The sequence below is a fragment of the Narcine bancroftii genome, chromosome 11 (assembly GCF_036971445.1).
Source record: "Narcine bancroftii isolate sNarBan1 chromosome 11, sNarBan1.hap1, whole genome shotgun sequence".
Taxonomy (NCBI): domain Eukaryota; kingdom Metazoa; phylum Chordata; class Chondrichthyes; order Torpediniformes; family Narcinidae; genus Narcine; species Narcine bancroftii.
Window position 1 is genome coordinate 10,545,478 of NC_091479.1, and position 15,918 is coordinate 10,561,395.

Consider the following 15,918-nt stretch of genomic DNA (forward strand, 5'->3'; position numbering starts at 1 on the left):
TCCTCCCCCCTTCCCCGTCCCCCTCCCCCTCCCCCTCCCCCCTTCCCCCGTCCCCCTTCCCCTCCCCCTTCCCCCCTTCCCCTCCCCCCCTCCCTCCCCTCCCTCCCCCCCTCCCCTCCCCTCCCCTCCCCCTCCCTCCCCCCTCCCCTCCCCCCCTCCCCTCCCCCCCTCCCCCTTCCCCCCTCCCCTCCCCTCTCCCTCCCCTCTCCCCTCCCCTCCCCCCCTCCCCTTCCCCTTCCCCTCTTCCCTTCCCCTCTTCCCCTCTTCCCCTCCCCCTCCCCCTCTTCCCCTCCTCCCCTCCTCCCCTCCCCTCTTCCCTCCCCCTCCCCCTCCCCCCTCCCCCTCCCCCCTCCCCTCCCCTCCCCCTCCCCCCTCCCCCTCCCCCCTCCCCCTCCCCTCCCCCTCCCCTCTCCCTCCCCCTCCCCCCTCCCCTCCCCCCTCCCCCTCCCCCTCCCCTCTCCCCTCCTCCCTCCCCCTCCCCTCTCCCCTCCCCTCCCCTCCCCCTCCCCTCCCCTCCCCTCCCCGCTCTCCTTCTCCCTCCCCACCCCCCCAATTCTTCTTCACTGTTAGAACTGAGCCCCATCATTCACCACTTCAGCTGGCAGCTCCCTCCACCTCCTAAACTTTCCCCTTTCACCCTTGACCTGGTTTGTGTCCACCCACCCTCAGTGGAAAAAGCCTACTTTTTAAACATTTTACTGATAAATTTAAAGCCGCAGTATTAATTACATTACATTCAATTCAAAAAGTTTTATAAGTGGTATAAAAACCCCCACCCCAACCCAAGGAAAAATGAAAGGCCCTGAGAATGCCAAGAGATAGAGTGTTTTTCTCATCGGCAAGAATCTATTAAACCTGTAAACCCATTTTTTGTAAATAGGGGCACCCTGATTTTCAAACCACATGATATTTATTTCATAAACTGTAAGTCATTTTCTCGAGTGATGTGCAGCTATGAAGTTCTGCCTGCCATCTTTCCATGCCTGGATCTGAATTTGACTTCCATGATGTCGCTCTGCATTTCCTAGAACTGCTAAGGTAAATTGCACATGTTCAATTTAGGTCTTATGATCTTAATATTACTCAATTAAAATAACATTCTGTGGGGATTTAACCCCCCCCCTCCCCCCCCCGGTAATCTGTTCAAAAAATTACCAACTTCCAACTGGAAATATTTAACTTTAGGACACCGCCAAGCCGAAAGCAAAAAAGATCCAGTCTCACGTCTGCACTGAAAACGCAAGTCTGATACAACTGGATTCAATCGGTTTAGTTTTTGTGGAGTCAAATATAATTGATGCAAAAAAAAAAGTATATTGGACTAACCTATAATTTTTGCCATATTATCCTTGCATAATTCCATCCAATTTTTCTCATTTATTTGTCCGTTTCAATCCACTTCACATCTTAATCTCAATTTGTGCATCCCTATTTTGGGGGCTTCCTTTGAAGTAAATTGTATATTACAGAAATAAATTTTACTTGCATTAATATTATGAATCAATAATTCCAATTCACTTCAGCTCGGTATCGTCAAACGCGGACTTATTTATCAATCAAAAAATGCCATAACTTGATAATAGCAAAGTATTATTAGCCACATTAAATTTATTCTTCATTCACTCAAATGTTATAAATCTTCCAGCTTCAAAACAATCCTCTATCCTCTCAATAACCACCCACATGCAAGTTCTCAAAAATTGATATCAATAGAAAATGGAATGTGGGTTTTGAGAAAGGGGCATTTTTCATGAAACTAAACCTTTCATACCTATTTCATAATCCGTCTTATTCCATACCTCAATCAAGTGTTTCAAAAAAGGTATTTCCTACTTCGTACCAACAATTTAGAATTCCATTTGTAGTAAGTTCTATATTAAACCAAAGCAGGAATGTTATCTGAACTAAACAGTACATTAATAAATCTCAATTGAGCAAATTGATGATAATTCTTAAAATGGAATGTGTTAACCCCCCACCCCAATTTCTTTTTTTTTAAAAACTTTATTTAGATTTTATAACATGAATAACATATAGGATTACATTAAAAAAAATTAAGAATAAAATAATAAAATTACAATACAGTATCAGTAATCTAATAAACTATACCCTCCCAATAATTATTACACATTGATAACCCAACTCAAATTAGTCCAACCCCCCTTCCTCCCCAAATAAAGAGTGAAGATTAATAAAGTTAATAATATATGTGAGAAAAAAACCCACTTACAAAAAAAAACCAAAAACATAACTGATTAAAATACTAACAAAAAGAAAAGTAATTAATACTAAGATATCAGACTTAAAAAACATATTTAAATCAAACTTAAATGCATATATTTAACAAACGGAGTTAAGATGAAATATATATTTAACTCAAACTTAATATAAAAAATTAGTAAAGTTAGTAACATTATCTATCAAAAATTCTTAAACAATAATCAATTCTTAAAAAAAAATTGTAGCATGAAAAAAAGATGAAAAAAAAAACTTTCTCTATAGAGATAAACCTTCACCAAATATCAACTAACTACACATCTATCATCATATTTGTCACATAAACCACCATCTTAAACCAAAATTCAAACCTCATTAAGCATTGTACAATTCAATTTTAGTACTCTTCCACCATTTTTCCCTTTTACTCTTGAATAGTTATCCAATAAAAGCTCCAATACCACATTTAAATATCCCCAATCATTACGTTAAAATTCAGATATCCAAATAATAAAAACACATCTACAACGAAATCTATATCTTCAACAAATGGAGCATAAACCACAAACAAAATTCAAGCCTCATTAAGAATTGTACAATTCAATTTATAACTTTCACCATTATTCCCTTCGTTCTATAACTAAAATAGCAAAATAATATACACCAGAATTACCACTCCTTTCACTTAAAGTTAAAGAAAAAATATAAAAAAAACTTATCCATCCCATTCACATTTAAATTCAGATATTCCTTATCTACTGAATAAACTTTACAAAAAAAACCACATCAATTTTTAGTTTTTTAAACAATCAAATACTTTCTTATGCTTTTTTTTATATTTAAACAAAAAAAACCCTCTCACTCTTTAATCTAATAATACAAAAAAAGGAAAAAAAACAGGTAGAAGGTTAAAAATACCCCTCCCGTCTAAACCGCGCAATGCGGTAACTCCCAAAAAAAAATGGGTGTGAGATAACTCACACGTAGCAGATGACTTTCAGGAAATAGTGCCTATCCAGTTCTCTCCCCAACTCTCACTTCATCTTAACTAACATCCTCATTATTTAATATCCCTTCTTTTAAAAAAAAACATTAGAAAAAAAAAAGGACAACTCTTCTTTTAATCAGCTCCAACTGCCGAGTCACCATTACAACCATTCCTTCTTGGAGCACGGCTCTTTTCTTCCATCTTTTGTCTCCTTAGAGATCGCGGCGGACTATGTCTCTGTTGAAACTGAGTGATTGGCAGCTCTTGAGCAAATGCTATAGCTTCCTTTGGAGAATCAAAAAACTTTGGTTGGCAACCATCTTGAAAAAACATTCAAAACAGCTGGATATCTAAAGGTTGCCTTGTAACCTTTCTTCCACAACTCTTCAGCAGGATTGAATTCCCGTCGTTGGAACATAACTTCTTGACTCAAATCCGCATAGAAGAAAACTCGATTATTTTGAATCATCAAGGGTGATTTTCTCTGTGTGCATTTCTAATAGCCACTTGTAAAATTATTTCTCTGTCGTAATAATTCAAGCAACGAACCAAAACAGGTCTTGGACTTTGACCTGAAATAGGTCTTCTACGCAAGGCTCTGTGAGCACGTTCCAGGTAATATACCTTCCGGAAAAATGTTCTAGACCCAGCGCCTGCGGAATCCATTCAGTAAAAAATTTTCTTGGGTCTGGTCCCTCCATACCTTCTGGCAAACCAATAATCTTTATATTGTTCCGTCTGGATTGTTTTCCAAATAATCAATCTTTTTCACCAAATTTTTATTTTGAGTTTGTAAGTCTTCGACCATTTTGGTCACATCAAAAACTTGATCCCATATTTCGTCTATATCTTCTTCACATGAATTAAATTTATCTCTCACTTCAAGCTTAAAAGCTCCAACTCAGCCATCTGTTGAGAATGTATTTTCACCAGAGTATTAAACCTAGTACCAAGTTCAGTCATAATCTTGAATAATACCTGCATTGTATAAGATAATTTAGATTCAAGATTCACAAAAATCTTTTCAATTGGAAGAGATTTTGGCTCAACAGATTCCTGCTTCTTCTGCATAACTAAAGGATCTTCTGTTCCTTCCTTCATTCTGGTTGCCTTCCCTTGTAGTAAGACTGCGTGTGGAAACCCCAGCCACAGCCTCTCAGCAATGACTGGAGGACGCTGGCCAGGATTTTACCCAGTCCATAATGTATTAAGTCTCCAGTACATCAAGTTGTATAGGTTCTTCTATCTCAAGAGATGCAGTTTGCAGCGCCACCTCTACAGTTGACAAATGCCTTTGAGTAACTCTTGTTCTAAAGGCTGTTTGGCGCCCTCTTTAGGGGCTCTACTGATGTAACATAGAGCTCTACATCCGAACACTGTACCTCTCTCCTGGGATCCATTTCACGCTGAGTCCCGTGTCTTTCCTGTAGGTAGCTCCAAAACTTGATCTTTGAAAATGTAGTTTTTTGATGATCTGTTGTCATTTTTTTTTTGCTCTTTTCCACAATTGTACCATCATAAGTTAAATTAACAGCACTGAAATTATCTAAACTTTTAAAGAATTTTAACGGGCATTTCTAGACAAAACAATAAGATAGAGTCAGGAGAGGACTGGAAGGCACATCTGATCCTTGAGCCATCTTGCCACGCACCCCCAATTTCAAACATCCAAGTCAATTTTTCCAAGAAACCCTCGCCATTTTACCTTTCCATAAAAACTTCCTAACAATCGCATTTAAATCCTTAAATTTTTTTTTGATGAATTAAGAAGGGGATCGAGTGAAAAAGATGCTGAACTCTCAGAAAAATATTCACCTTAACACAATTTACCCGACCACCTAAAGTAATAGGTAGGGTATTCCACTTGTTCAAATCCCAGAAATTTTATTAAGTAAGGGTAAGTAAGTTAGTTTATATAATTTTTAAAATTGTTATCAACCCGAATACCAAATATTTAATTCCAGCATCTGGCCACCTACGTTTACACTGAGTATAGTCCCCCTTAACTAAAGGCATAATTTCATTTTTCTCCAATTAATTTTATACCAGATAATTCCCCGTATTCTTCCAATGTTGCATGTAGTTGAGACAATTATTGGATTAGTCAAATAAACCAAAACCTCATCAGCAAATAAGTTAATTTTATATTCCTCTTAATTAATCTTTATACCCTTAATCTTAAATCTTGTTTTATAAGCTCTGCTAAAGGACCTATTACCAAAATAACAGGTCTGTGATAAAGGACAACCTGCCCATTAATTTAAAAGAAGTAGAAACTTGTGCATTAGTCACCACCCTTGCACAAGGATTTTTATATAGGCTTTAACCCAATTTGTAAATGTCAACCAAAAACCAAACTTTTCAACAAAAGTCCCATTCTAATCTATCAAAGGCCTTCACTGCATCCAAGACTACTGCCATACTTAAGATCACTCTTTTCTGAGCTAAATGAGGAAAAAGCTTCTTGTCTAAAATTTCAAGTCAGTTGGCATTGAGTTATATGGGGACCTGCCTTGCAGAGTAGAGCATAAGGCAGTTTTTCCGGGACCTGTGTCCTAATCCTAACCTGGTACCCTTCCACACCAGGAAAAGCTTCAGCCTCATTGCTCTCACACCAGAGAGGGCTGACAGACCTTAAGGAAGGAAATAGGCAGCACACTGATTTCAAATTTCTAAATATTTTAGACAAGAAATGGGAGCAGGATTAGGCCATCCGGCCCATCGAGCCTGTTCTGCCAGATCTGCTGATAGGCTCATCTCCACCTATCTGCCTTTTCCCAATATCCCTTAAAAATCTATCCAACCTTGTTTTAAATATATTTACTGAGGAGGCATCCACTGTTTCACTGAGCAGAGAATTCCACAGATCATCATACTCTGGGGGAAAAGCAGTTCTTCTTTATCTTTGTCCTAAATTACTACCCTTAATTTGAGGCTATGTCCCCTCGTTCTAGTCTCCTACTCACTCCCCACCAATAGAAACAACTTGCCTACCTCTATCTCATCTATTCCTTTCATAATTTTATTTGTATCTATAAGATCCCCTCTCATTCTTTTAAATTCAGCAAGTACAATCCCAGATGGCTCAATCTCTCCTCATTGGCCAACCCCTTCATCTCTGGTGAACCTCCTCTGCACCCCCTCCAAAGCCAGTCCATCCTTCCTCGAGCAATTGAACAATACTCCTCAGACGCGGCCTCACCAGGACCTTGTCCAGTTGCAGCAGAACCTCCCTGCTTCTAAATTTAATCCCTCCAGCAATGAAGGCCAACATTCCGATGACCTTCTAGATAGCCCGCTGCACCTGCAAACCAACCTTTTGCGATGCTTTAACACGAACCTTTAATGTTATTAAATTAATCATAATTTTTTTTTGTTGTAATTCTTTATTTATCACCCTCTGAGCCATATCAACCAATATATTTACAGATGCATCTCTTTAAATATTCACAGTGACATTTTTTCTTTTTTCCCCCCCTCTCCCTTCCCCCTTCCCACTCCCTCCAAAAACAGTAAATATTGGACATATAAAATACAATAAAACAATATCTTTTCCAAAAGGAATTCAAACAAAAAAGACGTATCATCTACTTATTCACATTAAATCTGATCGTGTTCATCTTCTTATCATTTTAGGTGGTGGTGGTTCTAGGCCTGCTCTTTCCGTTATGTTCCATCTATGGTTCCCAGGTTTTTACAAACATTGTAACTTTGTCTTTTAAATTATATGTGATTTTTTTTTCCAATGGGATACATTTAAACCTGGTTATATATTCCATTAATGTTTATGGTCCTATAGTCCATCTTGTATCTTTATTTTCACTTCTTTTCCGCCTCTTCACCACCTTCATCTCTTTTTTTCCATTACTATTTTTTAAGTTTTCCTTTTTAATCTCAATATATGACAACACACTTAAGACATGAAATAACCCAACAATCCCCACAAGCAATACATAAGCAGATAGTTGAGAAAAAAAATAACCAAAACTGTCGATGGTGGAAATCTGATATAAAGCAGAATTATTGTGGAAAATAGAACTCAACAGGTCAGGCAGCATCTGTGGAAAGTGAAAAGTTACCATTTCAGCTGGTCAGGCATTTAGTCATTTTCCTTTTCCACAGTTGCTGCCTGACTTGTTGAGTTCTATTTTCCACAATAATTCTGCTTTATATCATATCTTTCTGGCAGCCAGTGGTTCTCAACCTTTTTCTTTCCACTCACATCCCACTTTAAGTCATCGCTATGCCATCGGTGCTCTGTGATTAGGCAGGGATTGCTTACGGTGAGAAGGGAAGGTTGAGAATTACTGCTCTAAACCCCATTGTTACTGAAATATTTTTGCTTGAGAAAAATTGTCATTGCCCTATTTCCATTGGCGTTCTGAAACCGTGCACATAACGAGTCAATGAAGTACAATTAAAACAGTGGTTCTCAAATGTTTTCCACCCACCCACGTCCCACCTTAAGTCATCCCTTACTAACCTCGGGACCAATGGCATAGGGATGACTTGAAGTGGGATGTGAGTGGAAATAAAAAGGTTGAGAACCATTGTTTTAGGCTCCGCCTCACAGCTTTAGAGATCCAGCTTCAACCTTGACCTCCACTGCTGTTTGTATGGAATTTGCATGTTCTCCCTCCCCTCTGAGGGGCCAGTTTCCACCCACATCCTGTCACATAATCAAGACTTTTCACAGAATCCTGCTGCGCGCAAATCGGCTGCTAGCCAGACCTTGAGTTGCTTTAGGTTGTTTCGGGGCTATGTGAATGTTTAAAAAAAATGCTGGAGAAACTCAGCTGATCACTGTATTTTATATTGGTAAAGGTACATAACCAATGGTTTGGGCCCTTCATTAAGGTATGAGCAAAATGTAGGCAGGCGTCCGAACAGAATGGTGAAGAGGGGCAGGAAGAAGACCAATCCCACAGGCAGGAGAGTAGGTGGATGAGGGAGGGAGGATGTCTCTGTGAATGGAGAGGGAAGGGAATTAGAGAGAGAAATGGGAAGGGAGGTAGAATGGAGAGCAGGCTAGCAGAAATTGGAGTAGAAGGTAATGAATGCATCTTTATTTTGCTGTATGAAGGACACTGTTTGACCTGCTGAGTTTCTCCAGCATTGCGTTTTTACATGGTGATTTTGCAGACTTTCAAGTTTCACTGCTATATAAATGCATCCCTTTCTTTCTCTTAAAGGTTATTGCCAAAATGACAGAAACCATGACGTGAGGCTGCGACTCGAAGCCTTTCGAGTCACTGGCTCGTCGCCAAAAAGAACACAGAAGGTGGGGGAAGCATTTCTTGCCATCTACCCTCGCACGGACACGCCGAGGATGAACGTCTCGGCGAAAGGAGACCAGGATCTTTACTGCTACAGCAGCGTCCTGGCGTTGCTCCGAGTGCGGGATGACGCGCTGTCCATGCACTGTGGAAGAATGGCCTACAAGGTGCGTTTCTATGAGGCACGACTTCAGAGGGATGTCCCAAGGACAGATTCCACTCTGGCGGTGAACACAGACAGTACCCAGATGCATCCCCTCAGCCCAAACCCACCAGCAACGACAGCTTGCAAAATGCCTTCACCGCCCATTGAGTTGATGCAACAGGGGCCAACATCACCTGGTCCTCAGGTAGGTGCCGGATGGACTGGCATTAAATATTACTTGACTGATGTGAGAGTGATCTCCAATTGTGAATAGTTGGCTAACAAAAGGGCAAATGGAATGTTGGCCTTCATTGCTAGAGGGATATAAGATCATTAAGTGTAATTAAAATGGGTATGTTGCTGTATATTGGAACTCCGAAAAACCCTCAACAATAGCGTGGAGAATGATTGTACAGTGCAGCCTTTTGAGAGCAAGTAAGGCATCAGCTTTCACATCAACAATCTGTCTATTGGTTGGTGCTTCCAGAATGTCAGGGCAAATCTTTAGCTTAAGACCGGCACATCCCGTAGCTGGATTAGGATGGCGACACCATTGCCCCTGAGCTGAAAGCCCTGCAAAAGGTAGTGGACGCAGCCTAGGACATCACCGGTAAAACCCTTCCCACCATCGAGAACTTCTGCAGGGAGCGCTGGCATCGGAGAGCAGCAACAATCATCAAGGATCCGCACCACCCAGCGCACGCTCTGTTCTCGCTGCTGCCATCAGGAAGAAAGTCTCGGTGCCACAAGACTCGCATCACCAGGTTCAGGAACAGCTGCTCCCCCTCCACCATCAGACCCCTCAACAACCAAACTCAATCAGGGACTTGTTTAAGGACATTATTCATTATTGAATATTTATTTTCTGTTTTGCACAGTTTGTTTACATGTGTATGTTGTGTACAGTTTTTTTGCACTTCCAAAAAGTGGCAATTCTGCCTCGCCCGCAGGGAAAGGAATCGCAGGGTTGTATGTGATGTCATGCATGTACTTGGACAATAACTGAAATCTGGATGGTAGAACACAGCAGATATTGCTAATCAGGATGGTGGGTTATTCTGGGGTTCGACATGATCTAGGAATTTTTTTTTCTCTCCCTCAAGTCTCAACAGTGGGATGAATCCAAGGAGGGGTCTGATCTTGAAGCGTTGCCTGAGCTCCGTGAGGGAAGCCCTCCTCCTACCCCAGAGCGGAACAATCGCCTGGATCCACGGCACTCCAGTGATTCCAGCTTCCATCTGTCTTACCCTGAACATGTCCCTTCAGGATGCTTGGAAACACGCGTGAGTACTGCAGTGTATCACAACACCGAGAGCCGAAGGGCCTATACTGTGCTGTAATGTTCTATGCTTGTGAAAATGCAAAAGATTGATAGAGATGTTTAAAGCATTGCAAGGATTTGTTGGGGCTGATTGGGAGAAATTATTTCCTCTGGTGGGAGAAGTGTTTAGTGATGAATTCCTAAAATGACTGCCCCTTCAGACCTCGATTGGCCGCACACCCCTGAAGTTTAGAATCGTGAGAAAGTGCTTTTCTCCAAAAAAAAATCGAGCTTCGCAGGAGAGATGCTGTGAGGATATTTTTCCTGATGAGGGATTTCTGTGTGAGGGAACCCTCTGCAAATAGATGGGAGGTGAGGAGGACTTAGTGCCTTGTGAATCTTTTCCAATTCTCTACCCCAGAGAACTTGCGGCGCTCAGTCATTTGATTTTATGGATGTTCCTCCGCTTGCGATGGTCTGACTTACAACTTTTCAAAGTTGCATGGTCGTTATCACCATATTTTATGATTAAAATTCTTTCCCAGTGTGAAATAAAAAGTAATCAACATTTAATTATAAAATAGGCTTTGTCTTAGATAATTTTGCCCAGCTGTAGGCTGTGTTTTGAGCACGTTTAAGCTAGGCTAGGCTACGCTGTTCGGTAGGTGTGGTGCTGTATCTTCTCGACTTAATGATTTTTCCACTTCCAGTGGGTTTATTGGAATGTAACCCCGTTGCAAGTCGAGGAGCACCTGTACTCAAGGTGGTCAATCGTGTCCGCGGTGAATGACGACGCAGACCCTCGAGCCCATACGGCTCTCTCCTCACCCTCTTGCTTTTGTCCTTGAGTTTGCAGGCAGGCTGGTCTTTTCTCACCTGAAATATGGTTCAACCCCCCTGTTTTTTAAAACTGACGTCATGGGATTTTTGTTTAAAGGGTGAGCAAAGGCGGTGAATTGGACTTGAGTGACAGCCCGGTGATGATCTTCCCTCCTGTTTTGAGTCTGCTCGTGCGCCATCTTCTCCCGCAGCCTCGCGTAGCCCCTCCTGCCTCAAGCTCCCATTGTCCTTCCCATTTAATGCTGGAGGAACTCAGCAGGCCTCGTGGCGTCCATCGGAGATAAATGTATACAACCAAAGTTTCGGCCTGAGCCTTTTTTCAAAGCATGAGCAAAAAGGCACAGGCACCTGAATGAAAAGGGTGGGGAGAGGGAAAGGAAGGGCAGGGGGAGGGGCACAGACTAACAGACAAAAGGTGATAACTACACATGGATAGGACAGGAGAATTGATCAGGGGAGGGGTGGCTCTATGAAGGTAGAGCAAGAGGGAAAGAGAAAGAGCTAGCGGAAAGGTATTTTGAGTCTGGCAGTGCAGGAGACCATGGGCAGACATGCCAGCAAGGGAAGGGGGCAGGGAATTGAAATGGGTGGCCACTGGGAGATCCACGCTGTTGCAGCGGACAGAGCCGAGGTGCTGAATGAAGCGATCGTCCAGTCTCTGCGATGAAGGGGAGACCACAACGGGATGTAGTGTTCACAAGTGAACTGTTGCTTCTCTTGGAAGGACTGTTTGGGGCCATGAGTAATGGTGAGGGAGGATGTGTGGACTTGTGTAGCACTTCCTGCGGTAGTAGGGGTAGGTGCCAAGGGGGTGATTGATGGGTTGGGTGGAGTGGACGAGGCAGAGAAGGGAGATGTGTCTAGTGGTGGAATCACCTTGTCTCTCCCCTTCTCTATCCCTATTTCTCCCTTCCTTTTGCTCTCTCATTTTACCTTTCTTACACTCTGCATTCACAAAGTTACCCACACCCCCGATCAAATTTAAAATATTTAAAATTCAAATTTAAATTTAAAATGTAGACATATTGCACGGTAACAGGCCATTTCGGCCCAAGACTCTGTGCCGCCCAATTAACCTACACCCTCAGTACGTTTTGAAGGGTGGGAGGAAACTGGTGCCCCCGGGGAAAACCCACGCGGTCATCAGGGGAATGTATAAACTCTTTCCAGACAGCATGGGATTCAAACCCTGGTCCCAATCGCTGACGCTGTTAAGGTGTTCCGCTAAGCACTATGTCAACCGTGGCACCCAATTCTCACCTTTCCCCTCACCTCCTTCTTCCCATGTCTAATGATCATTTTTTGTCCGTTGGCCTGTGCTCCTCCCCTTGCCCTTGCCTTGAAGGTCTCAGACTCGAAACAGCGGTTATATATCTTTACCTCCTTTGGACGCTGCGAGATCTACTGAGCTCCTCCAGCATTTCGTTTTTTTTTTACTGCCACCACAGCATCTGCAGATTTTCGTGTTTCATTCAAGTATAATGAGAAGAGAAAAGAAGTATTTACATCTGGCCATTTGTCCTCAAAAATGCTCGGAGGGCAAGAGGCGGTGCCTGAAGAAAGCAGCCTCCATTCTCAACGACCCCCACCACCCAGGCCATTCACTCCGCTACCATTGGGGAAAAAGGAATAGGGGACGAGCTCTCAGCGGCACAAAGACAGCTTCTTCCCCTCTGCCATCAGATTCCAGAATGATCAATGAACCACAGACACGGCCTCACTTTGACTATTTATTGCACTAATTTTAATTTGTAGGGTGGTTTATAGAGATGTTTGCCCTGTGATGCTGCCGTCAAATTTTGTGACCTGTTCATGACAATAAATTATGATTCGGATTTTGAACGATCGTCTGTGTCAGTAGTGCAGACAGATGTCTGGTGCACGTGGAAGTTTAAAAAAAAATGAGGAAAGGGTACAGCACAGCCATCTTGAGAGGCACAAAGATTTTGGAAACCCTGGCACATTAACGGAAGTTTCTGGTGGGCAGCTGCCGTGCTAATAGATCAGGATGAAACGTGTTTGTGGCAGAACATAACAAGCCATTAACTTCAGCAATGCATTTTCTTTGGAGGCTCCATGTTTGAGATAAACACTGACAGGGGCTGGGAAGACGGGGCGGCTTAACAAGGTGAAACACTGGAGAACGAGTCATTGAAAATTCTCTTTCAATCCCAGACAGCTTCTGGATAAGGAACCGGCTCTTTTGTTTTGCACTTCATAGGTTCTGTTCCCAGAGGAACGTATCTGTCAAACAAGGCTCCCTGTTGCTTTACTTGAGAATAGCTCAAACATTTGAAGGTTTGTGCACTATTTTTGTCACCCAACATAGAAACAAAGGGTGTTGGAACATCGGACAGGATAGGAAATGCCTGTCTTCCTTTGTTAACTCGGCAGTTGGCTGGTGGAATGATAAGGGGAGGGAAAATGTCCGTTTCCCAGTGGTGGGGATCTGCTGGCTGAGAGGGTGATCAAGTCAGAACTTTTGATTCTCTTCCTGAATAAGAACCAGAGGTGTATGATCCAGTGACCTTTGGGGAACTAGAGGAGGAGTGGGTGAGCAAATTTAAATTCCTAGGAGTCACCACCTTGGTGGAGCTTTCCGGGGTCCAACACACTTCTTCGGGAGTTGGTAATGACATCAAAAACCTTGGCAAACTTCTGCATTTGTGTAGGGGAAAGTGCGCTGACCCTGGCCGCCTCACGATCTGGTATGCGAACACCAGTAACCCTGGTAGTGGCACACATCCCAGGACATCATAGGCAAAACCCTCCCCACCATTGAGAACATCCGAACTGTCAGAGAACAGCAGCAAATTCAAAGATCCGCGCCACCCAGCACACACGCTGTTCTCGCTGCTGCCATCAGAAAGAGGTGTCGGTGCACAAGACTCTCACCACCAGGTCCAGGAACAGCTGCTCCCCCTCCACCATCAGACTCCTCAACAACAAACTCAATCAGGGACTCATTTAAGGACTTGTACTAGTGCACTTTATTGATTTGTTTTCTCTGTTTGCACATTCAGTTTGTTTAGTTTTCTTTCTTTGTTTACATTTCTCTCTTTTGTAGACTTATCTTTTCTTGAGAATAGATTTTACTTTTGCACGACCGATAAGTAGAAATTCTGTCTGGGAAGAAGAATGTCAGGGTTGTATGTGATATCATGTATGTACTCTGACAATCAACCTGAACTTTGAGTGAGCTCTGTAATCAACATATCCTGTAAGGGCAGTGACTGAGATGTGGGATTCAATTTGAGTGACTTTTTTTGAGCTGGCATGGACTTGATGGGCCAAAGGCCGCTCTTCTTTGCTGCCACTATTTGTGGTTTTGTATCAGCATTGCTTAAACTGGCAATAGCCGTGCAAAATGTAGAGCAGGTGCCTCATCTCTGCCGTGACCTGGACTTCAGTCCTGACTTCCAGTGTGGAGTTCGCCCAGTCTCTTCCATCCTCCCGGGTTGGATGACACGGTTAGCGCAGCGCCAGCCCTTGGGATTCAAATCCCATGCTGTCTGTAAGGAGTTTGTACGTTCTCCCTGTGTTTGTGTAGGATTTCCTCTGGATGTTCCAATTTCCTCACACCTTAAATCTGTGATTCTCCACCTTTTTCTTTCCACTCCCATCTCACTTTAAGTAATCCCTATGCCATTGGTGCTCTGTGATTAGTAAGGGATAGCTTAAGGTGAGATGTGAGTGGGAGGGAAGGTTGAGAATCACTGAGAATTACTACTGAAATATTTTGCTTGAGAAAAATTGTCGTTGGTCCATTTCCTTTGGAGTTCTGAAACCCTGCACATAACGAGTCAATGAGGGACGATTGAAACTGGGGTTTGCAAACTTTTTCTTTCCACTCACATACCACCTTAAGCAATCCCTTACTAATCACAGAGAACCTATGGCGTAGGAAATACTTGATCCACTGCTTCAAAACATATCATGACTTTAGGTCAATTGAGCAGCACGGGCTTGACGGCCAGAAGCGGGGAGGGAGGGGAGGTTTATAGGTCAATTGGGTGACGTGGGTGCATGCTGTATGTATAAATTTAAAATAAAATCTAAGCCTGCCCTAAATTGTCCCTCCTGTATGGAGTGGTAAAATTTGGGAAGGGTTGATTGGCCAATGAGAAGAATTAAAAATGGGATTAGTGTAAAATCTGATCGCGGGGACTGGGTAGGGTGAAGGGCACATGCATCCATTCTCTGTGATTCCATGACCTTCCTATTGTTTAGTCTGGAATGTAGCTTTGGTTGGATATTTTGCTTGAGGAATGTTTGTATGAGGTTAACGATTAGATTTCAGTGCCATTTGGATACAAACAAGAAATCGAGCATGGAATCCCACTGGATGTCCTTGAGTTGTCTTTCATCCTTCTGTCTGTTCCTTAAAACTTCATTGGTACAGATTCAACAGCAGTGGTTTTTTTTTACCAGCGGCCCGTTCTTTTTGAACAGGAGTCTGTGCGGCTGCGGCGGCACTGGGGGGGGGGGGGGGGGGGGGGGCGAATCCACGGACACCCAGTGACTCTGAAGGGACTCTCTTTTGCTTCTCTTTCTCCTGTTGTGAGGGGCATCAGGCAATATGAATGGTGACTGTTTGCCTTATGGCAGATGAAATATATTACGTACAATAAAAGCCCTGTTATCCAGACCTCAAGCAACTGGCAAAAAAAAAAAGGAAAATAAATACTGTATATACTCTTGTAATAGTTGACCCCTGAAATTTTGGCCCAAAATTCAGATTTTTGTATGACTGGTGTAAATATCAACCCATCTCCCCAAAAATATTTAGCCCCAGCTGCCTGCCTGACAACGGACCCTTGCCCTACCCAGCCCCCCATCCACTGGAGCTCCCAGCGCCCTGGCCACTCCCCAATCTGAGCTCCCGAATGCAGATCCTCGCCCCCCCCCCCCCCCCCATCCCCGGCTGCCCGACCATCCAAACTTCTGATCCCCCAACCATGGTTCCGGCCATCCAAGATCCCGAAGCCGTGAATGATGCAAGCACTTGCCACGGTCAAAAGTTTGACCCGTGTAAAATTTGACCCCCACCCTCCCCTTTTTTTGGCTGAAAATTGGTCCAAAATATTTGATGATTTCACGAGTACGTAGGGTGGGTACCCCCAGCAGCTAGTTCACCAAGCACTCAACACACAATCTCAAGCAACTGGAAAATTCACTTATCTGCCATCTT

The 15,918-nt window shown here is 43.0% G+C and overlaps 1 protein-coding gene across 1 annotated transcript in view; it reads left to right on the forward strand.

Annotated features, from left to right (window-relative positions):
* Positions 1-8,221: 8,221 nt before the first annotated feature.
* The window catches only part of ccdc33 (coiled-coil domain containing 33), a 169,048-nt gene continuing 161,351 nt past the window's right edge, over positions 8,222-15,918 (forward strand). The window contains exons 1-3 of the mRNA XM_069902239.1: positions 8,222-8,255; positions 8,398-8,831; positions 9,730-9,909. Coding sequence (XP_069758340.1) covers positions 8,222-8,255; positions 8,398-8,831; positions 9,730-9,909 — 648 coding nt within the window. The remainder of the gene's footprint in view (positions 8,256-8,397; positions 8,832-9,729; positions 9,910-15,918) is intronic.